A 15,067-nucleotide genomic window follows, 5' to 3' on the forward strand; every position below is an offset into this window, starting at 1 on the left:
AAAATATCATTTATGTTTTGTTTAAAAAGGCTTCTTGAGCCAAGACTGTGGCGCAGAGGGTTAAAGCCTCAGCCTGAAGCACCAGCATTCCATATGGGCGCCAGTTCTAGTCCCAGCTGCTCCTCTTCCGATCCAGCTCTCTACTATGGCCTGGGAAAGCAGTAAAGATGGTCCCTGCACCCATGTGGGAGACCTGGAAGAAGTTCCTGGCTCCTGACTTCAGATCGGCTCAGCTCTGGGCGTTGTGGGCATTTAGGGAGTGAACCAGCAGACAGAAGACCTCTCTCTAATTCTGTATTTCAAACAAATAAAAATAAATCTTTAAAAAAATTTTGAAAAAGGCTGATCTTTTAGAGACACATACTGAACCTTTTACAGATAAAATGATATATGTAGGAATTTCTTCAAAATAATAGGAAAGGGTAGAAAGAGGGTTAAAGATAGATGAAAGTGAATTGTCAAGGAGCTGCTAATTGTTGAAGCCACATAAATGTACATGCAAGTTCATTATATAGTTTTGTCTACTACTGAATACATTTAAATTTTTTCATTATAAGAAAATCAAAAAGACATGAGGAAAACAAAAATACCAAAAGAGAAAAAAAAAAAATCACCAGTTGATCACTGTGTTATCACACATCAATTACACACTGATTTTCATATCCTAGGAAACTGTGCTGGGAGCAGGCATTTAGCCTAGTAGTTAAGATGCTCATGTCCCATATGTAAGTGCCTTTGGTTCAATACCTGCCTCTAGCTCTTGACTCCAGCTTCCTGTCAATATATAGACCCTGAGAGGTAGCAGTGATGGCTCAAACAATTGGATTCCTGCCACCCTTGTGGGAGACCTGGAATGAGTTCCTGACTCCTGGATTCAGCCCCAATCCAGCCCTGACCACGGGGGGCACTAGAGTGAACAAGCAGACAGCAGCGCACTCTCTCTCCCTCTCTCTCTTTTTCTAAGAAACAAATTAAAAATCAATCCCTCTCCAGTGTGGTTGACATAGCTTATCTACCTGTTGAAAGAATCAAAGAAAACAAAGGGAAGGAGGAACTGTGCTATTCATAAGACTTTTAAAAAAAAGATTTACTTATTTATTTGAAAGTCAGATTTACAGAGAGAGAGAGGTAGTCTTCCATCTTCTGGTTCATTCCCCAAATGGCTGCAACAGCCCGGGTTGGGTCAGGCCAAAGCCAGGAGCTGGGAGTCTCTTTCAGATCTCCCATGTGGAGACAAGGAGTGAAGGACTTGGGCCATCCTCCCCTGCCTTCCTGGGCACGACAGAGGGAGATGGATCAAAGTAGAGCAGCTGGGTCTCCAACTGGTGCCCATATGGGATGCCAGCATCACAAGCATCTTTACTCGCTATGCCACAATGCCAGCCCCTATTTGTTAAGACTCTGAATTAATATTTCTATTCAGTGGCTTATTTTCTTATAACAGAATATTTTAGAATCCAAATATTAGACATACAGCATCTCAATTTATCCTCAAAAAGACCAGACAAAAGAAATGAGAAGGGGCCAGCTTTGCGACGCAGTAGGTTAAGATGCTGCCTGCCACAGCACCTTATATGAGCACCAGTTCCAGTCCTGGCCACTCTACTTCTGATCCAGTTCCCTCCTAAAGCCCCAACCATCCACGTAGGAGACCCAGATGGAGCTCCAGGCTCCTGGCTTCGGTCTGGCCCAGACCTGGCCTCTGTGGCCATTTGGGCAGTGAACCAGCAGATGTAAGATCTCTCTCTCTCTCTTTCTCTCTGTTTCAAATAAATAAACAAGTCTTTAAGAAAAAAAAAAAAAGGGAAAAAAAAGAAAAGCAATGAGAAAATGAAGGATTAGGAAATAGTAGTAACTTATGCCAGAAAACACAGCTAGCAACCATTAGGGCCTCAGTTGGAACTCAGATCTGACTTTCCCTTATCATAACTAAGATATTTTTTTTTTCTAAGTAGCAATGCTCTTATGCTGAGTTTTACTGTTGTTTTTAAGGTCTTACCGACAGTAAAATGCAGCACCTACTTTATTGCCTAGTGCCATGATTATACTGACTAGACGCATTCCTCAAAAACACGGAGAAAAACTATTATCAAAAAATGTTACATATTTTAAAATATAAATATGACTTTGCTATTAAGGATTAACTATAGTTTACTTGGGATCTATTAAAAATTATTAGGACATAGCTAACAAATATTCAGCAAATAGAAATTGTCCATCCTAAATACCCTACAATATGGAAAGTACATGTACAACTTAAGGTTTTAAATTTTTAATAACTCAGCTGGTAAACAGGAGAAAGCTGATAAAGTTCCTCTTTGACATGTATCCTGGGATCTGAAATTCTGGTATCTATAGGTTATAGTTTGCCTTTTGCAGTACCATTTTGTCACAGAATGTAAATAAGCGAGTTGTGCACAAGTGTACAAGGTATCTTATACAGGGGTATGTTTATGAATTCCCAAATGTTTCTGGAAACTTCAAAATATTTTATTAACAGCCCTACTTGTAAGATATTTAGAAACACCACTTACATGTTGTTTTTGCTAGACTTAATTTGAAGACGTTAGTTTGCCTTAAAGTTTAAACAGTTCAAAGAATAAAATGAAATGAACTATCGTGGACTAGTTGATAAGTCATCTGCAGTGTTTAAGAGGAAAAATGCATATTCAGTATCACTAAAAGATTAGCACAGGTCAGAAATACAATAAAAATATATTATCAAATCATTCATTTTTATGAGTCTTGTGCCTAGTTTATAAAATGGCAGGTGCTCAACATGTGTTTAATATACTTATTAGTATATTAAAAAAACAAAACTTAATTTCCAAGTAAAAGTCAAATTAAACAATTCAAATTAAACAATTCAAATATATATTCTTTTTCCTTTTCATAAAAGATAACCAAAATATCACAAAGTTTACATTAAAATGTTATCTCCTGGCTGGCGCCGTGCCTTAACAGGCTAATCCTCTGCCTTGCGGCGCTGGCACACTGGGCTGGCACACCGGGTTCTAGTCCCAGTTGGGGCGCCGGACCCTATCCCGGTTGCCCCTCTTCCAGGCCAGCTCTCTGCTATGGCCCGGGAAGGCAGTGGAGGATGGCCCAAGTACTTGGGCCCTGCACCCGCAAGGGAGACCAGGAGAAGCACCTGGCTCCTGGCTTCGGATCAGCGAGATGCGCTGGCCGCAGCGGCCATTGGAGAGTGAACCAACGGCAAAAAGGAAGACCTTCCTCTCTGTCTCTCTCTCTCTCACTATCCACTCTGCCTGTCAAAAGAAAAAAAAAAAGTTATCTCCTTTACTATATATAAAAGCAGTCATCATATGCTCTAAAATTCCTTAATAAAACTATAGGCAAACTCTTTCAAAATATTAAATGACAAAAGCTGTTAAAAATAAGGAAAGTTTTAAGTATATGTGCAATTATTAAGTTTCTCTTTAAGAAAGTTGGTAATTCTGCTAAAAGTTTTAACTGCCCTGGACTGTACTGATAGTTTATTAAAAGAGTACTCTGAGAAATTAAGCATATACACTAAGATAGACAATACTGAGAACTGCTTCAAATTTTTCATAGGTACTCAAGCTATATTTGTGATCACTTTAATGTCATGATTTTACTCAATATTAGACAGCTATATTTGAAACTTTAAAAAACTTAAGGTACCAAATATAGGCACATATTTAAAGTACCCCCATAACCCTTCATTGTGAGATACTAGCTTTTTAAAATTTTTATTAAAAATTATTTATTGCTTTATTTGAAAGGCATTATGACAGAGAGGATGAGACAGAGCGAGAGTGAGAGAGTGAGAGAGTGAGAGAGCGAGCTTCCATTGGCTGGTTTACTGACCAAATGTGATCAACAATCGGGACAAGGCCAGACCAAAACAAGAACCAGGAACTCCATCTGGGTTTCCTACATGGAAAATGCCATCTTCTACTGCTTTCACAGGCCACAGCAGAGAGCTGGGTCAGAAGTGGAGCAGCCTGGACGCAAACTGGTGCTGACATGGGATGTTGGCGCCTCAGGAGCAGCTTTACTCACTATGCCACAGCACTGGCCCCTAGTTCTATTTTTAAAGAAAAAATACTTTGTGGATAGAAAGATACAGATGTAGATCTTATTAATCAGTTTCTGAAGATGAAACACGAATAATTAGTGTGAAAGGTTATTATCTGAAGCTGAAAACGTAGTAGAGGGACACATAGACTGTGGAAGTTTGACTCTAAACTGTTAATTAGTAGTGTGACCCTGAGTAAGTCTCTTGAATTTGGAAAGAAAGTGTCTCATCAAGTTAGTAGTACCAGGGTGGGAACGGTGACATAGGTTAAGACACTGCTTGGAATGCTGACATTCTGTATTGGAGTGCCTGTTTCAAGTCCCAACTACTCTGCACTTCAAATCCAGCTTCCTATTAATGTGCCTGGGAAGCAGCAGAATGATGGCCCAAGTACTTGGGTTCCTGCACCCGTGTGAGAGACAGGGAAGATGCTCCTGGCTTCAGATTGGAGCAGCTCCTGCCATTGCAGCCATTTGGGAGTGAACCAGCAGATGGAAGACCTCGCTCTCTCTGCGTAAAATCTACTTCTCTATAATTCTGCTTTTCAAATAATCTTTAAAAAAAAAACTCACTGTTTAAATAACATAAAAAATGAGAAATTTGATGAGAATATACACTAAATTTGAATTCAAATATACAGAAATATTGCTCTGAATTTATCAATTCAGATGTATTTATCCTGCACAGCAGCTTAACTATTGTGGCAAACACCTGCCAACCTCAATTTTAAAACTATCTTTAAAACTATCTTTTCCACTTCTTTCTCATGAACACCAACAAAGATTACTTTCAAAAATCTTAAACGCATGAACTAAGTATCTTTCTAGTTGCACCTAGCAATGACCACATTCATTATGCTTTTAATACACAAGTTTTCCTGAAAGATGTTGGAGCAACATATTATATGACTTTCCTAAAACCAACAATAACCAAAACACCCTACTCCAGAACTAGAAAATTTTCTATCAGTATAACAATTAAACCGAGTTAAAAGGCCTTCTACAAAGATGCAGAGAACTGTATCTGATAGGCTTTTCATAAAGCTTTTCCAGTATCTCAGTTCTTCCCTAGTTAGAAGCAGCCAACCCATAGTTTACAGTTAAAAAAAAATTAATTTCTCAGAAGTGGGCATTGAGCCTAGCAGTTCAGATGCTCACATCCCATATCAGAGAGCCTGGTTTTGATTCCTGGGTATGGCTCTTGACCAGCTTCCTGCCAACATGGTCCCTAGGTACTAGAAGTGACTGTTCAAGTAATTAAGTTCCTGCCTCCCACGTGGAAGGCCTAGATTGCATTCCCAGCTCCCAGCTTCAACCACTGTAAGGCATTGGGGAGTGAACTAGCAGATGAGAACTCTCCCACTCTCTCCCTCTCAATAAATAAAATATAATTATTTTTTCACCTTCTAAATCAAAGTCAATGTTTTCTAGGCAAAGATCCCTCTTGGGACTGTTTTAAGAAACAAGAAAATGCAATAGGTTGCATGTTAAACAATGTTAATAATTCACAATGACTTTCAGAACCAAAGCACTGTCCCAACTTTCTGTTTACAAATATAAGATGCAGTATATAATTTTAAGGATCTATAAACTGACATCACAGAGTTTTGAAAGTGACTTGAATTATTTGCCTGTTAAACAATTTAACACATTTGCAATGTTTATATCTAAAGTAAAAGCAAATGGGTTCTAAATGCTAAAGTGTTTCCCTATCAGTTAAGTTTTAGAATAGTGTTTGTGACATAATGACAGATTTTGTCTTTTTCCTCCCTATCTCCTGGTTCTTAGCTTACAGAGCTGGGAACATAATCGAGCTATAGATAAGAGGGTGTCAGCACATACACCAAGGGATTCTCCTTTCCTTTCTTATAAGGACAAAAGAGCTAAGCATCCCTGCAAACACATGCTATATTCAAATAAAATTATTGGCAGATACCCCAAAACATTTGATATGGAAATCAAAATTATAGGATGTATTCAGCAGGACAGGTGGGATTTTTTTTCCCTTATCTATGAATCAAATCATGCCTGTATCGATGAATATGAGCCTTGTTTATTCATTTTGAAATCAGAACAGAAGCAGGCGCTGTGGCATAGCAGGTAAAGACGCTTCCTGCAGTGCCAGCATCCCACATGGGCGCTGGTTCAAGACTCTGCTGCTCCACTTCCAATCCAGCTCTCTGCTGTGGCCTGGGATAGCAGTGGAAGATGGACCAAGTCCTTGGGCCCCTGCACCACGTGGGAGACCTGGAAGAAACTCCTGGCTATGGATCGGTGCAGCTGCAGCCATTGCAGCCAGTTGGGGAGTGAACCAGCAGATGTAAGATCTCTCTCTCTCTGTCTCTCCTTCTCTCTGTGTATAACTCTGACTTTCAAATAAATAAATAAATCTTAAAAAAAAAAGAAATTAAAACAATAAAATCAAAAGGCACAGGATTGAGAAATCCTACCTAGGAAATGAAATAACATTTATAAAATCACCTAGTCCACTGCTGGTTATATACTATATACTCAAAATTTTTTTAAAAAGTATTGATTTGAATTTTATCTAAATTTAACATTTAAAGTTGATAAACAAAGATATTCTGTTATTTATTATTTTCTACCTTCAAAATTCTATTTATGATCAATCATCTTTTCATTACCATGTATCACCATAAATTTTTCTTCTCATCTTCTATACTTCAGAAAGCATTCTCCCTACCCCATCTCCCCAACTGAATTATGACTGTTTGAAGAAACACTGTAGGATAATGGTTAATAGTCATACCTTAACCAAGATTAATAACTTCTATCTCACAGGTTTGTTGAAAAATTAAATGAGTTAATACATGTCAGACACTTAAAAGGTAGTAGGCATATTAGCCATTATGAAATGCTTGTAGTTTGTAAAAAAAACAGGATTTGAGGCATGCTATCTGAATTCACATAATGATGCTTTAAGCAAAAACTAACTTAGAAACAAATTTTAAAACAAATTAAAATGCTCTCCTATATTACTGATTTGGAGGGTTATTCAAATACTTGGAATCTCTACTCACGCTCCATAAACATGGGCAAAAGAAATGTTGAGATTAGACAAAAATAAATAAGCTTATCATTAATTTTAATTCACTGTAGGTACTTAAACCTGTAGTTAACAAATATAAAATTCATTCTGGGTTCATTCCAAATTAAAATATTGTCCAGTATCAATTACATTTCAGATAAGTTATTTCTTTTAATATAATAACACCCCGCTGTTTTTTGATTGAATAACAATCATGGAAGCATTCTATCCCATGGAAGCTTTTTCCTGGAACTTTTCTGTGGTGTATTTCAAGATCTCTCTGTAACACCTAAGGAATTATTTTTAACTGCAAATGAAACTGAATTGCTAATGTCTATAAAATGCATTTCCTAACATTAATAGTGCTAAAGTTAGAAATTTAAATAAGGAATGTTTAGAAAGAAAAACATAGATTGCAGTTGTATCAGTTTAACTAAATTTCACAGTAGTATAATTTAGAGTCATAAGAAATTTCAGGGATCATCTAGGTCATCCTAGAAATTTTATGAAGAAAGCGAGGCTCCCAAATGATGATGTTGATAGAACCAAGACTGAAACCTAGTTTTCTGAGCTGTTTGTCAAATAAATGTTCCTTTCAAATCAAATTTAACCAAGTAGTTTACATCAACTCAGAAGAGTACTTTACCCCCTCCTGCCCCAACATACAAATCAAAACAATTATTGTTTTTAAAAAACACACAAAAAGAATTATATTCTACTGTAGTCAGTTTACTACCTATGATTTTTTTTCAAAACCCAATTAAGAGTTTCTAGCCATAAAAATTTTTGTCCAATTACTCTCTTGTGACTTTCAAACCACCCCACTTCCCCTCTTTCTCCACCTCTCTCTAAAAATAGTGCGAATGGGCAGCAGAAATCAGTTATCTATTTACATTCTACTCCTACCATATTTAAGGTACCTTAAGCATCCACAACATAACTCTAAGGGAAGAGCTGGTTTCTAACAATATCTGTTAGTATCAATTTCATGTTATTCTACTTCACAGATTAACTTAATCATCAAAGAAACTGATTTTTAAAAAGATACATTCCATTAGCCCAATGTGAAAAAAATACTGACAAGCATATCTGCATATTTTATTCATTTCTGAACTTTTCATGTTTCACGTAGAGAATCTTTATCAAAAGTCAATAAGCTGACATTAGGAAACATGCCATGAGCTCACATAAGTTCATCAGTATGTATGAGCAAAATAAGAAAGAAAAGTGTATTCAATTTTGAGTCAAATCTTAATCTATTTAAACTGTATAGAATACCATCTAAGCTTTTGAAATTATCAATATAGTTCATAAAAGTTACCTCTGCATCCCATATCCTTTTTAAATTTGTGTTCAAAGTAATATCAAAAAGTAACTTCCTAAAAAATAAACTTCATAGAACTGTCAACGTCTTATTCAGGCTTTTACCTGCTCACTAAAATACAGCTAAGTTCTTCAGGTTAGAGTAAAAACTCTAAAATCAAGTGCCAATAGTTTTTTAACAGACAAAACACTTCTTACAAAACTGAAAGGAAATTTAACCAAATCTTTTAAGATACATTTCATCTGAATTCTTAGGGAAGGAATAGATACTTAACTCCTTGAATGTTTCTCTTAACAAACACCCTTTCCCCCTAAGCAAATCATTAATTAAAACAGATCGCTTTGTTTGGGCTAACATCATATTTGGGAATGCTGCAACTCTTTTATAATCTGTTTTAGCCCCTGCAGAGAGATCTCAAAAATAATTGTCTAGGTGTAGCACACATGTATGTGGACATAAATAGGTACATATTTTTAATCATTTTTTAACCTCAAATTTGAACTTCTATCAGCTGTGTATTCTTGGGCAAGTTATATATTTCTGATATTCAATTCTTTCACCTATGAAATGGAGATAACAGAACTTACCCTTGTGGGTTGTTGTGGTTATGAGGACTGATTCAGAGTCGCCTTATCACCTGCTATACATTTTCTAAACGCGTAAACGATCAGTGGAGCATCTCATAGTCAACTATGAAATTTCCTTTATCTTGTTTCTATCAACTAAATTAGCTGCTCATTAATTTTAAAACATCAAACAATGTGACTCTTGCCAAAAAAAAAGGATATACTGGTAGCAAGAAAGACATGCGCTCTTTGCCTGGATCTATTTTTAGGAATGGTTTAATTATTTTCACCCCTAGTGTTAACACTGGAAAATAAACAAACGGGTGAAAGGCATCACCAAAAAAAAAAAAGGGGGGGGGGTCACTCTGAGATTAACAGTTTCATAATAGCACTCAAAAGCGAACGGGATTGAAGAAACATTAGATTACTTCTCGTTCACTAGTAGTCCTCACTGACACAAAGCAGGCCAGGATTTGCAAAGAAGTTTAAGAAGAATTGTTGAATTATCAATTCACACTGTTCCAATTACAAGATTGCAAGGGTCCAGGTTTGAAATGTAACCACTGAGAAAACTGTGATTTAATAAATAGTTGGTTTTCAATGAATCACAACTTTACCATGCCAAAAGTACTGAATTTTTTTCGTTATACAGTCACTTCATATGGGCAGAAAGCATTCATTAGTTTCCACAGGGCAACGTATTTGCACCCACATATTATTAATCTCACCTAAATAAGCAGGGAAAAACTGACCCTGATTCCCTTGTCAGTCAAGAAAAGCATGATAATTAATAATTAGGACACTACTAGCTACCTGGTGTTCATAATTATCTATGGAAAGACTGAGGCTACAATTAGAAAACTGCCAAAGAAACAGCTGAATATTTTGTTCCGAATCACCGTCTTCTGTTAAATTAAGGTCTGGGGATGGGTTCATTTTCTATCTAAAAAGAACCCTGATGTGACTACAGACACTTCAAACCATGTAGCTACACAGATATGCACCATACTATTTTCTAATTCATCTTAATCTATTAGTGAAACATAAGCTTACCGGGAAAGGAAAAATGTTGTCAGCCCTGTTCAAGCTATCTTCCATCCAGGATTTAGGAGCAAAGGCAGAGCTGGGGCGAGCATACTTCTGGAGCTGAATATGATTGCTTGCAAAATTCTTCTTCAAAGGCGAGATGGAGTTCAGGGGTGTTATTCCACCATTCAGCCCTCTGCGGTGATCTCGGCCTTGGGAACCTCCCCAGCCACCATATCCGCCACCTCCGGGGCTCCAGGAAGAAGATGGGGTTGGAGAGGGGCTCTGGTAGCTGCTCCACGGAGAAGGGGGTTTGTTAAGATTATTCGCCAAATGAGGGAGCTGGTTAAAAGCAGCACTTCTATGTGTGAAGGGTGGGGGATGGGGGCTGGCAGGAGATCTCCTCTGCTGCTGATGCTGGCTGTGATGATGCTGGAAATGAGGGTGATGAGGGTGGTGCTGCGAAAGAGGCCCGAGCTGAGGGGAGAAGCTGCCTCCAAAGCCTGGGCTGACATGATGGGGAAAATTTTGAAACAACAGAGCACCGTTATTAGCCGACGCAGCAGGGACCCCTCCCTGATGGAAAAAACTTGCATCTTCATTGATTATGGTGGAAGAAGAAGGCGCTATCGCTGCTGACCAGTTACTGAAGCCGCTGAGAGAGGACGCACTGGATGTCAAGGGTTGGGTCGAAGTACCTAGCCCCGTGGCCTCCTGGTAATCGAAGCCTGTCAACACTGGTGATTCGATTCTTATCTTCTCCTTCCCATTGCCATTTTCCGAAGAATTGTCCCCTTGATTTTCTTCCGACTTCGCCTTCTCCGCTTCAGGCAGTATTCCAGTTTCTTGGCCTGGACTGGGGGAGAGCTGCTGCTTCTCTAAGGGGTCTTGCTGTTCCTGCTGCTGACTTTTTGCTTTTTCTGACCCCAAGATCTCATCCTGAATGTTGTGGGTAGCGGGAGCAGGAAAGAGCCAGGCTGAGCCAGCGCTGCTGCCGTTGGCAGCTGTGTTATTATTTATAAAAGCAGCAGGGCTGGGGGTGGCATTTTGGTGATGGTGTGGAGGCTGCAGGTGCGGATGGAATCTAACTGGAAAAGCAGATTTGTTCCCAGTATTGCTTTGCACTAGCACTCCAAACCCGTAATCCCCCATTTATTATTTTTAGGATCAGAATCTGCTCAGCCAAAAATGACAACCTGATGTCTCCCGTCTCTTTTTGCCCCCACCTCTCTATTCAAAATTTCAGTTGTTTGCTCGCTTGAAATCTGATGTATAGCTAGCCCAATGACTGCAGCTTATCACCCTAAGGAGTTCTGATTTAGAATTCTGGTCTCTGAAAGAAAAAAAAATTCACAACTACAAAAAAAAAAAAAAATCTCTTAAAACACTGACATGAATCCAATTGGGCTTCTTTCTAGGAGGGAATAAAAATGGAGAGGGTAAAAATCAAGTCTTTGGTTAGTAAAATAGGCGCTTTCTTTTTCCAAAGGAAAATGTACATGAATGACAAAAACACGGCTTCTCAAGCATCTATGGATGTAGAAGAATAAGCATTGAGCAGAGTAAAAATATATTTATATATATATATAATTTAACAATCACATAAGATCTTCCCCAGCAGTTTAGATTCACTCACATAAAAATTAGAATAGGGCTAAGGGGAGAATATGTTCTTTTCTTGGCAGCTTGGTTAAAAAAAATCAGGAATAATTTAAGAACATTATATATTATATATTTATATAGATAGATTATATTAGGTTATCTGGGGCTGGAAGGGGGGGTGAACTCCTGGTTGCGGGAGAGGAAGTCAGCATGGACTAATGGAAAGATGATCGCACGGAGCTCTCTGCTGTTCCTGGTCCTGCTTCTGCTCTTTCGCAGGGCGCAGCTGTGGCCTCTGGGGCTGCTCCTGAGGCTCCGGGTGCAGATCCTGCTGCGGTCGTCGTCCCTGGGCTCCCCCCGGCCTCCTCTCCCCCATGAAAGGGGCTGGAAACACCGGGCTCTCCCTCGGCGGGGGTGGGGAGGGAGCGTGATCGGGAGGGATTAGCGAGACGCGACGAGGGCGAGCTGGCGGCCTGGGGGTGCGGGGACCCAGCGGGCGACCTGGAAGGTCCTGCGGTTTCTGCCTCTTCCCCTCTCTGCGGCTCCGGGGTTTTTTTCCCTCATGGGACCCAGGGGCGGTTTGTTCAGTTCTCTCAGTTCGATTCTCCGCACGGGGGGGAAAAAACAAAGAGGGAAAAAAAGTAAAAACCCACTACCGTAGTTACTCTAAAGGAGAAAGGCCTCCCCCCTTGGCTCTCTCTCTCTTTTCTCCCGGATCTTTTTTTTTAAACTATAATTTAGAAGGCTTTTGTTTCTCCTCACGGTTGCTGGGCCGCCGCCGCCGCCGCCGCCTCTTTACCCCGGTCCCGCAGTCCGCGCTGTCGTGGCTGCGGGCTCCGCCTGGCTCTTCTTTTTCTTTCCTTCTTCCTCCTCGTCCCCCTCTGCTGTGGCCGCTGCCACCGCCGCCGCCGCCGCCACCGCCTCCCGGTGCCCGGGTCCCGCAGCCGCGGCTGAGTCCTTCTCCTCAGGACCGAGCCGAGTGAAATGACAACCAGCTGGAAAGACCGAGAGACACTTCCGGTTCGAAGAGGGAGGGGTGGGGTAACTCGGATGCCCCGCCCACCCCTGCCTAAAGACCAATCGTCTGCTAGAATTCCAAGGGGACCACGCCTCCAAAGCTCAGTGCCCCTCCCAGGAAGGTCGAAAAGGGAGCCCGAGAAACGCCCCTTCCGTCTGCGCCTCGCCCAGTGAGGCCCGGCGTCTGGAGCCCGCTGCCCCCACCCAAAGCGAGCGCAGCTGGTCGCCATCTTTTGTGTGGGCAAAGGATTCCTTCGACGATTACTTTCGCCAATAGGGCTTTGCCGAAAGATCGAAGAGGGACGCGCTGAAGAGAATGGACTCCTCACACACTATGGCATGAGGTTAAAGTGTTAGGAATAAACGTGGTAACCCGTGAAACCGCGGATGAACGAGAGGCCTGCCCTCAGTAAAGGTGGTGCCCCAGGCATCACGTGCTCTGGCCTGAGCTCCGCCCCAGAGGGATCTGGAAGGGGAGGCAGTGTTGCCAGCAGCTGTGCGGTGCCTAGAACTGCGTATGCCCTTGCCCAGAACGCAGACCTCACGAGGGACTCTCCTCCCGTCACTTTCCGTTTCCGCACCCGCACCCCCGTGTCCCCAGCCTGTCTTAGGTTCGCCTTTGATGCAGTCTCCCAGGCACAGAGATGTAGCGCTCGTGGGCGTCAGCGGCTCAGCTCCCACCTCCATCCACCAGGAGACAATTTTATCCTAGGCCTCCGCGTGTTCAGCTCTCTTCTGTGGCTGCCTACCGCCGAGAGGATAATGGCCATGCTCCTTAGCCTGGCGTTCAAGGTTTTCCACCTTGTTCCCAATGCATCTTAGTGCCTCATCTCCCTTCAGACATACAGGGGGAGTTCCAAAAAGTAATGCAAAAAAAAAAAAAAAAGGATTTGCTGCATATGAGATGTCTTCGAAAGGGTTATGGTCAGTGCGTGATCTAAAAACAAAACAAACAAAAACAACACTATGCTTGAACTGCAAAAAATGTTCTGCACCAAAATAAACTTGTCCTCTAAAACTTGTCCTCTAAGTCCATTTTTCCACGAACATTTTGAAATACCCTCAAACTGCCAGTATGTTTTTCCATGCCCTTCTCTTCGACATCCGATAAATTCTATAGTTTGAGAAATCAGTTCAAAAGCTACCAACTCTGTCTTCTGAATTCCTTCTTCTAAAAGTGTCTACGCCCGTTTGTATCTTGCTTTTGCTTATCACACTATCTTGTCACAGTTGGGTGTTTCTCCCAGAGCAGTGTGCCACTCTGGACTCTTTGAGGAGTAACCGGGGATAGATAAGAGGCATCAGTGAATGAATCCTGAAGCCATGAATGAACAAATGGGCAACAATGAGAACTTTCCCAGAGGACCACCCCCCATTGCCAAGCCTGAATTATTTAGTCCTTTACACCATTTGGTTTGGCGCTCACATCTCTGTCATCATTTAGGTTCTTTGTTTGCTGCTCGAGGGTTCCACCTTGTTTCAGCTTTGTGTTTTTCCACCACTGTGAGGACCATGGAAGCCTAGGATAATGCCTTGCTCTCAGCTCAAATTTTAAAGGTGTTGACTGTTTTACTTTAGTGAGAAATGGGAAAAAAAAAATCAACATAGAGCTGAAAGTGACCAGAGCAAAACACCGGAAAAAGATAGAGGGAGTAACAAAGAATCTTATGAGCAAAGATGGCTTCCAGTTCACCCCGAGAGCCCCCTGCTAATGGTTCTGAATTCTCCTGCCTAAATCTCTCAATGCTCCAGCACTGCCATGGGCCCTTAATCATCATGAGCATAAGCCTCCTCTCTGTAGCTCTGAGTTCTTGAGCACAAGGCTTGGGGCTTACTCTTGTTTGTTCTCCACAGCAGGACATGCCTTGAGCTATAGCTGTTCCAGTTAGATGAAGTCATTTCCCCCAGGATGGTTTCTCTGACTGTCCCTCCTTGTAGCATCTCATAGATTCTTCTCTTTTAATTATTGCGGGTTATCGGTGGGTTGGTGTCTTTAGGCTGGGTTTGTCCCTGCTCTCTGTCCCTAGCGGCCCACAGAGAGTCTGAGACAGAACCAACTCGGGATGTGTTTATTGAATGAATGTATGAATGTGCCATTTCCAGTAGACAGTTGAAGTTTTCTTGGAACTATCAGTTTTTCTCAGTGACTAAAATGGCAGCCACAGCTTAGCGGAACCAAGTAGCCCTAGGTTTGAATCCCAGTCCTGCTGCTTCCTAGTTGTACGGCCCCAGGCATTATCTTTGCAAGCCATGGGTTTCCTAGGGATGAAATGTGTGTGAGATTTCCTCCCTCTCTAGATTTGTGAATTGCAGGAGCTACAGGTAAGGGCTGAACTCCTAGGAGGAGTTCACAGTATTAGTTTCTTAACATACTAAGGGCAGAGAATTGCATCACAAGCGTCTTTTGCCTAGAAGCAGCTG

General features: G+C 41.1%; 1 protein-coding gene across 2 annotated transcripts in view; it reads right to left on the reverse strand.

Annotated features, from left to right (window-relative positions):
• CPEB4 (cytoplasmic polyadenylation element binding protein 4) overlaps window positions 1–12,585 on the reverse strand; it is a 67,731-nt gene extending 55,146 nt beyond the window's left edge. For both annotated transcript variants that reach the window (XM_062188671.1, XM_062188670.1), the window contains exon 1: window positions 10,055–12,585. In XM_062188671.1, coding sequence (XP_062044655.1) covers window positions 10,055–11,179 — 1,125 coding nt within the window. In that variant the 5' untranslated portion in view covers window positions 11,180–12,585. The remainder of the gene's footprint in view (window positions 1–10,054) is intronic.
• Window positions 12,586–15,067: the final 2,482 nt, after the last annotated feature.

The sequence above is a fragment of the Lepus europaeus genome, chromosome 4, assembly GCF_033115175.1.
Source record: "Lepus europaeus isolate LE1 chromosome 4, mLepTim1.pri, whole genome shotgun sequence".
NCBI classification, from domain to species: Eukaryota; Metazoa; Chordata; class Mammalia; order Lagomorpha; family Leporidae; genus Lepus; species Lepus europaeus.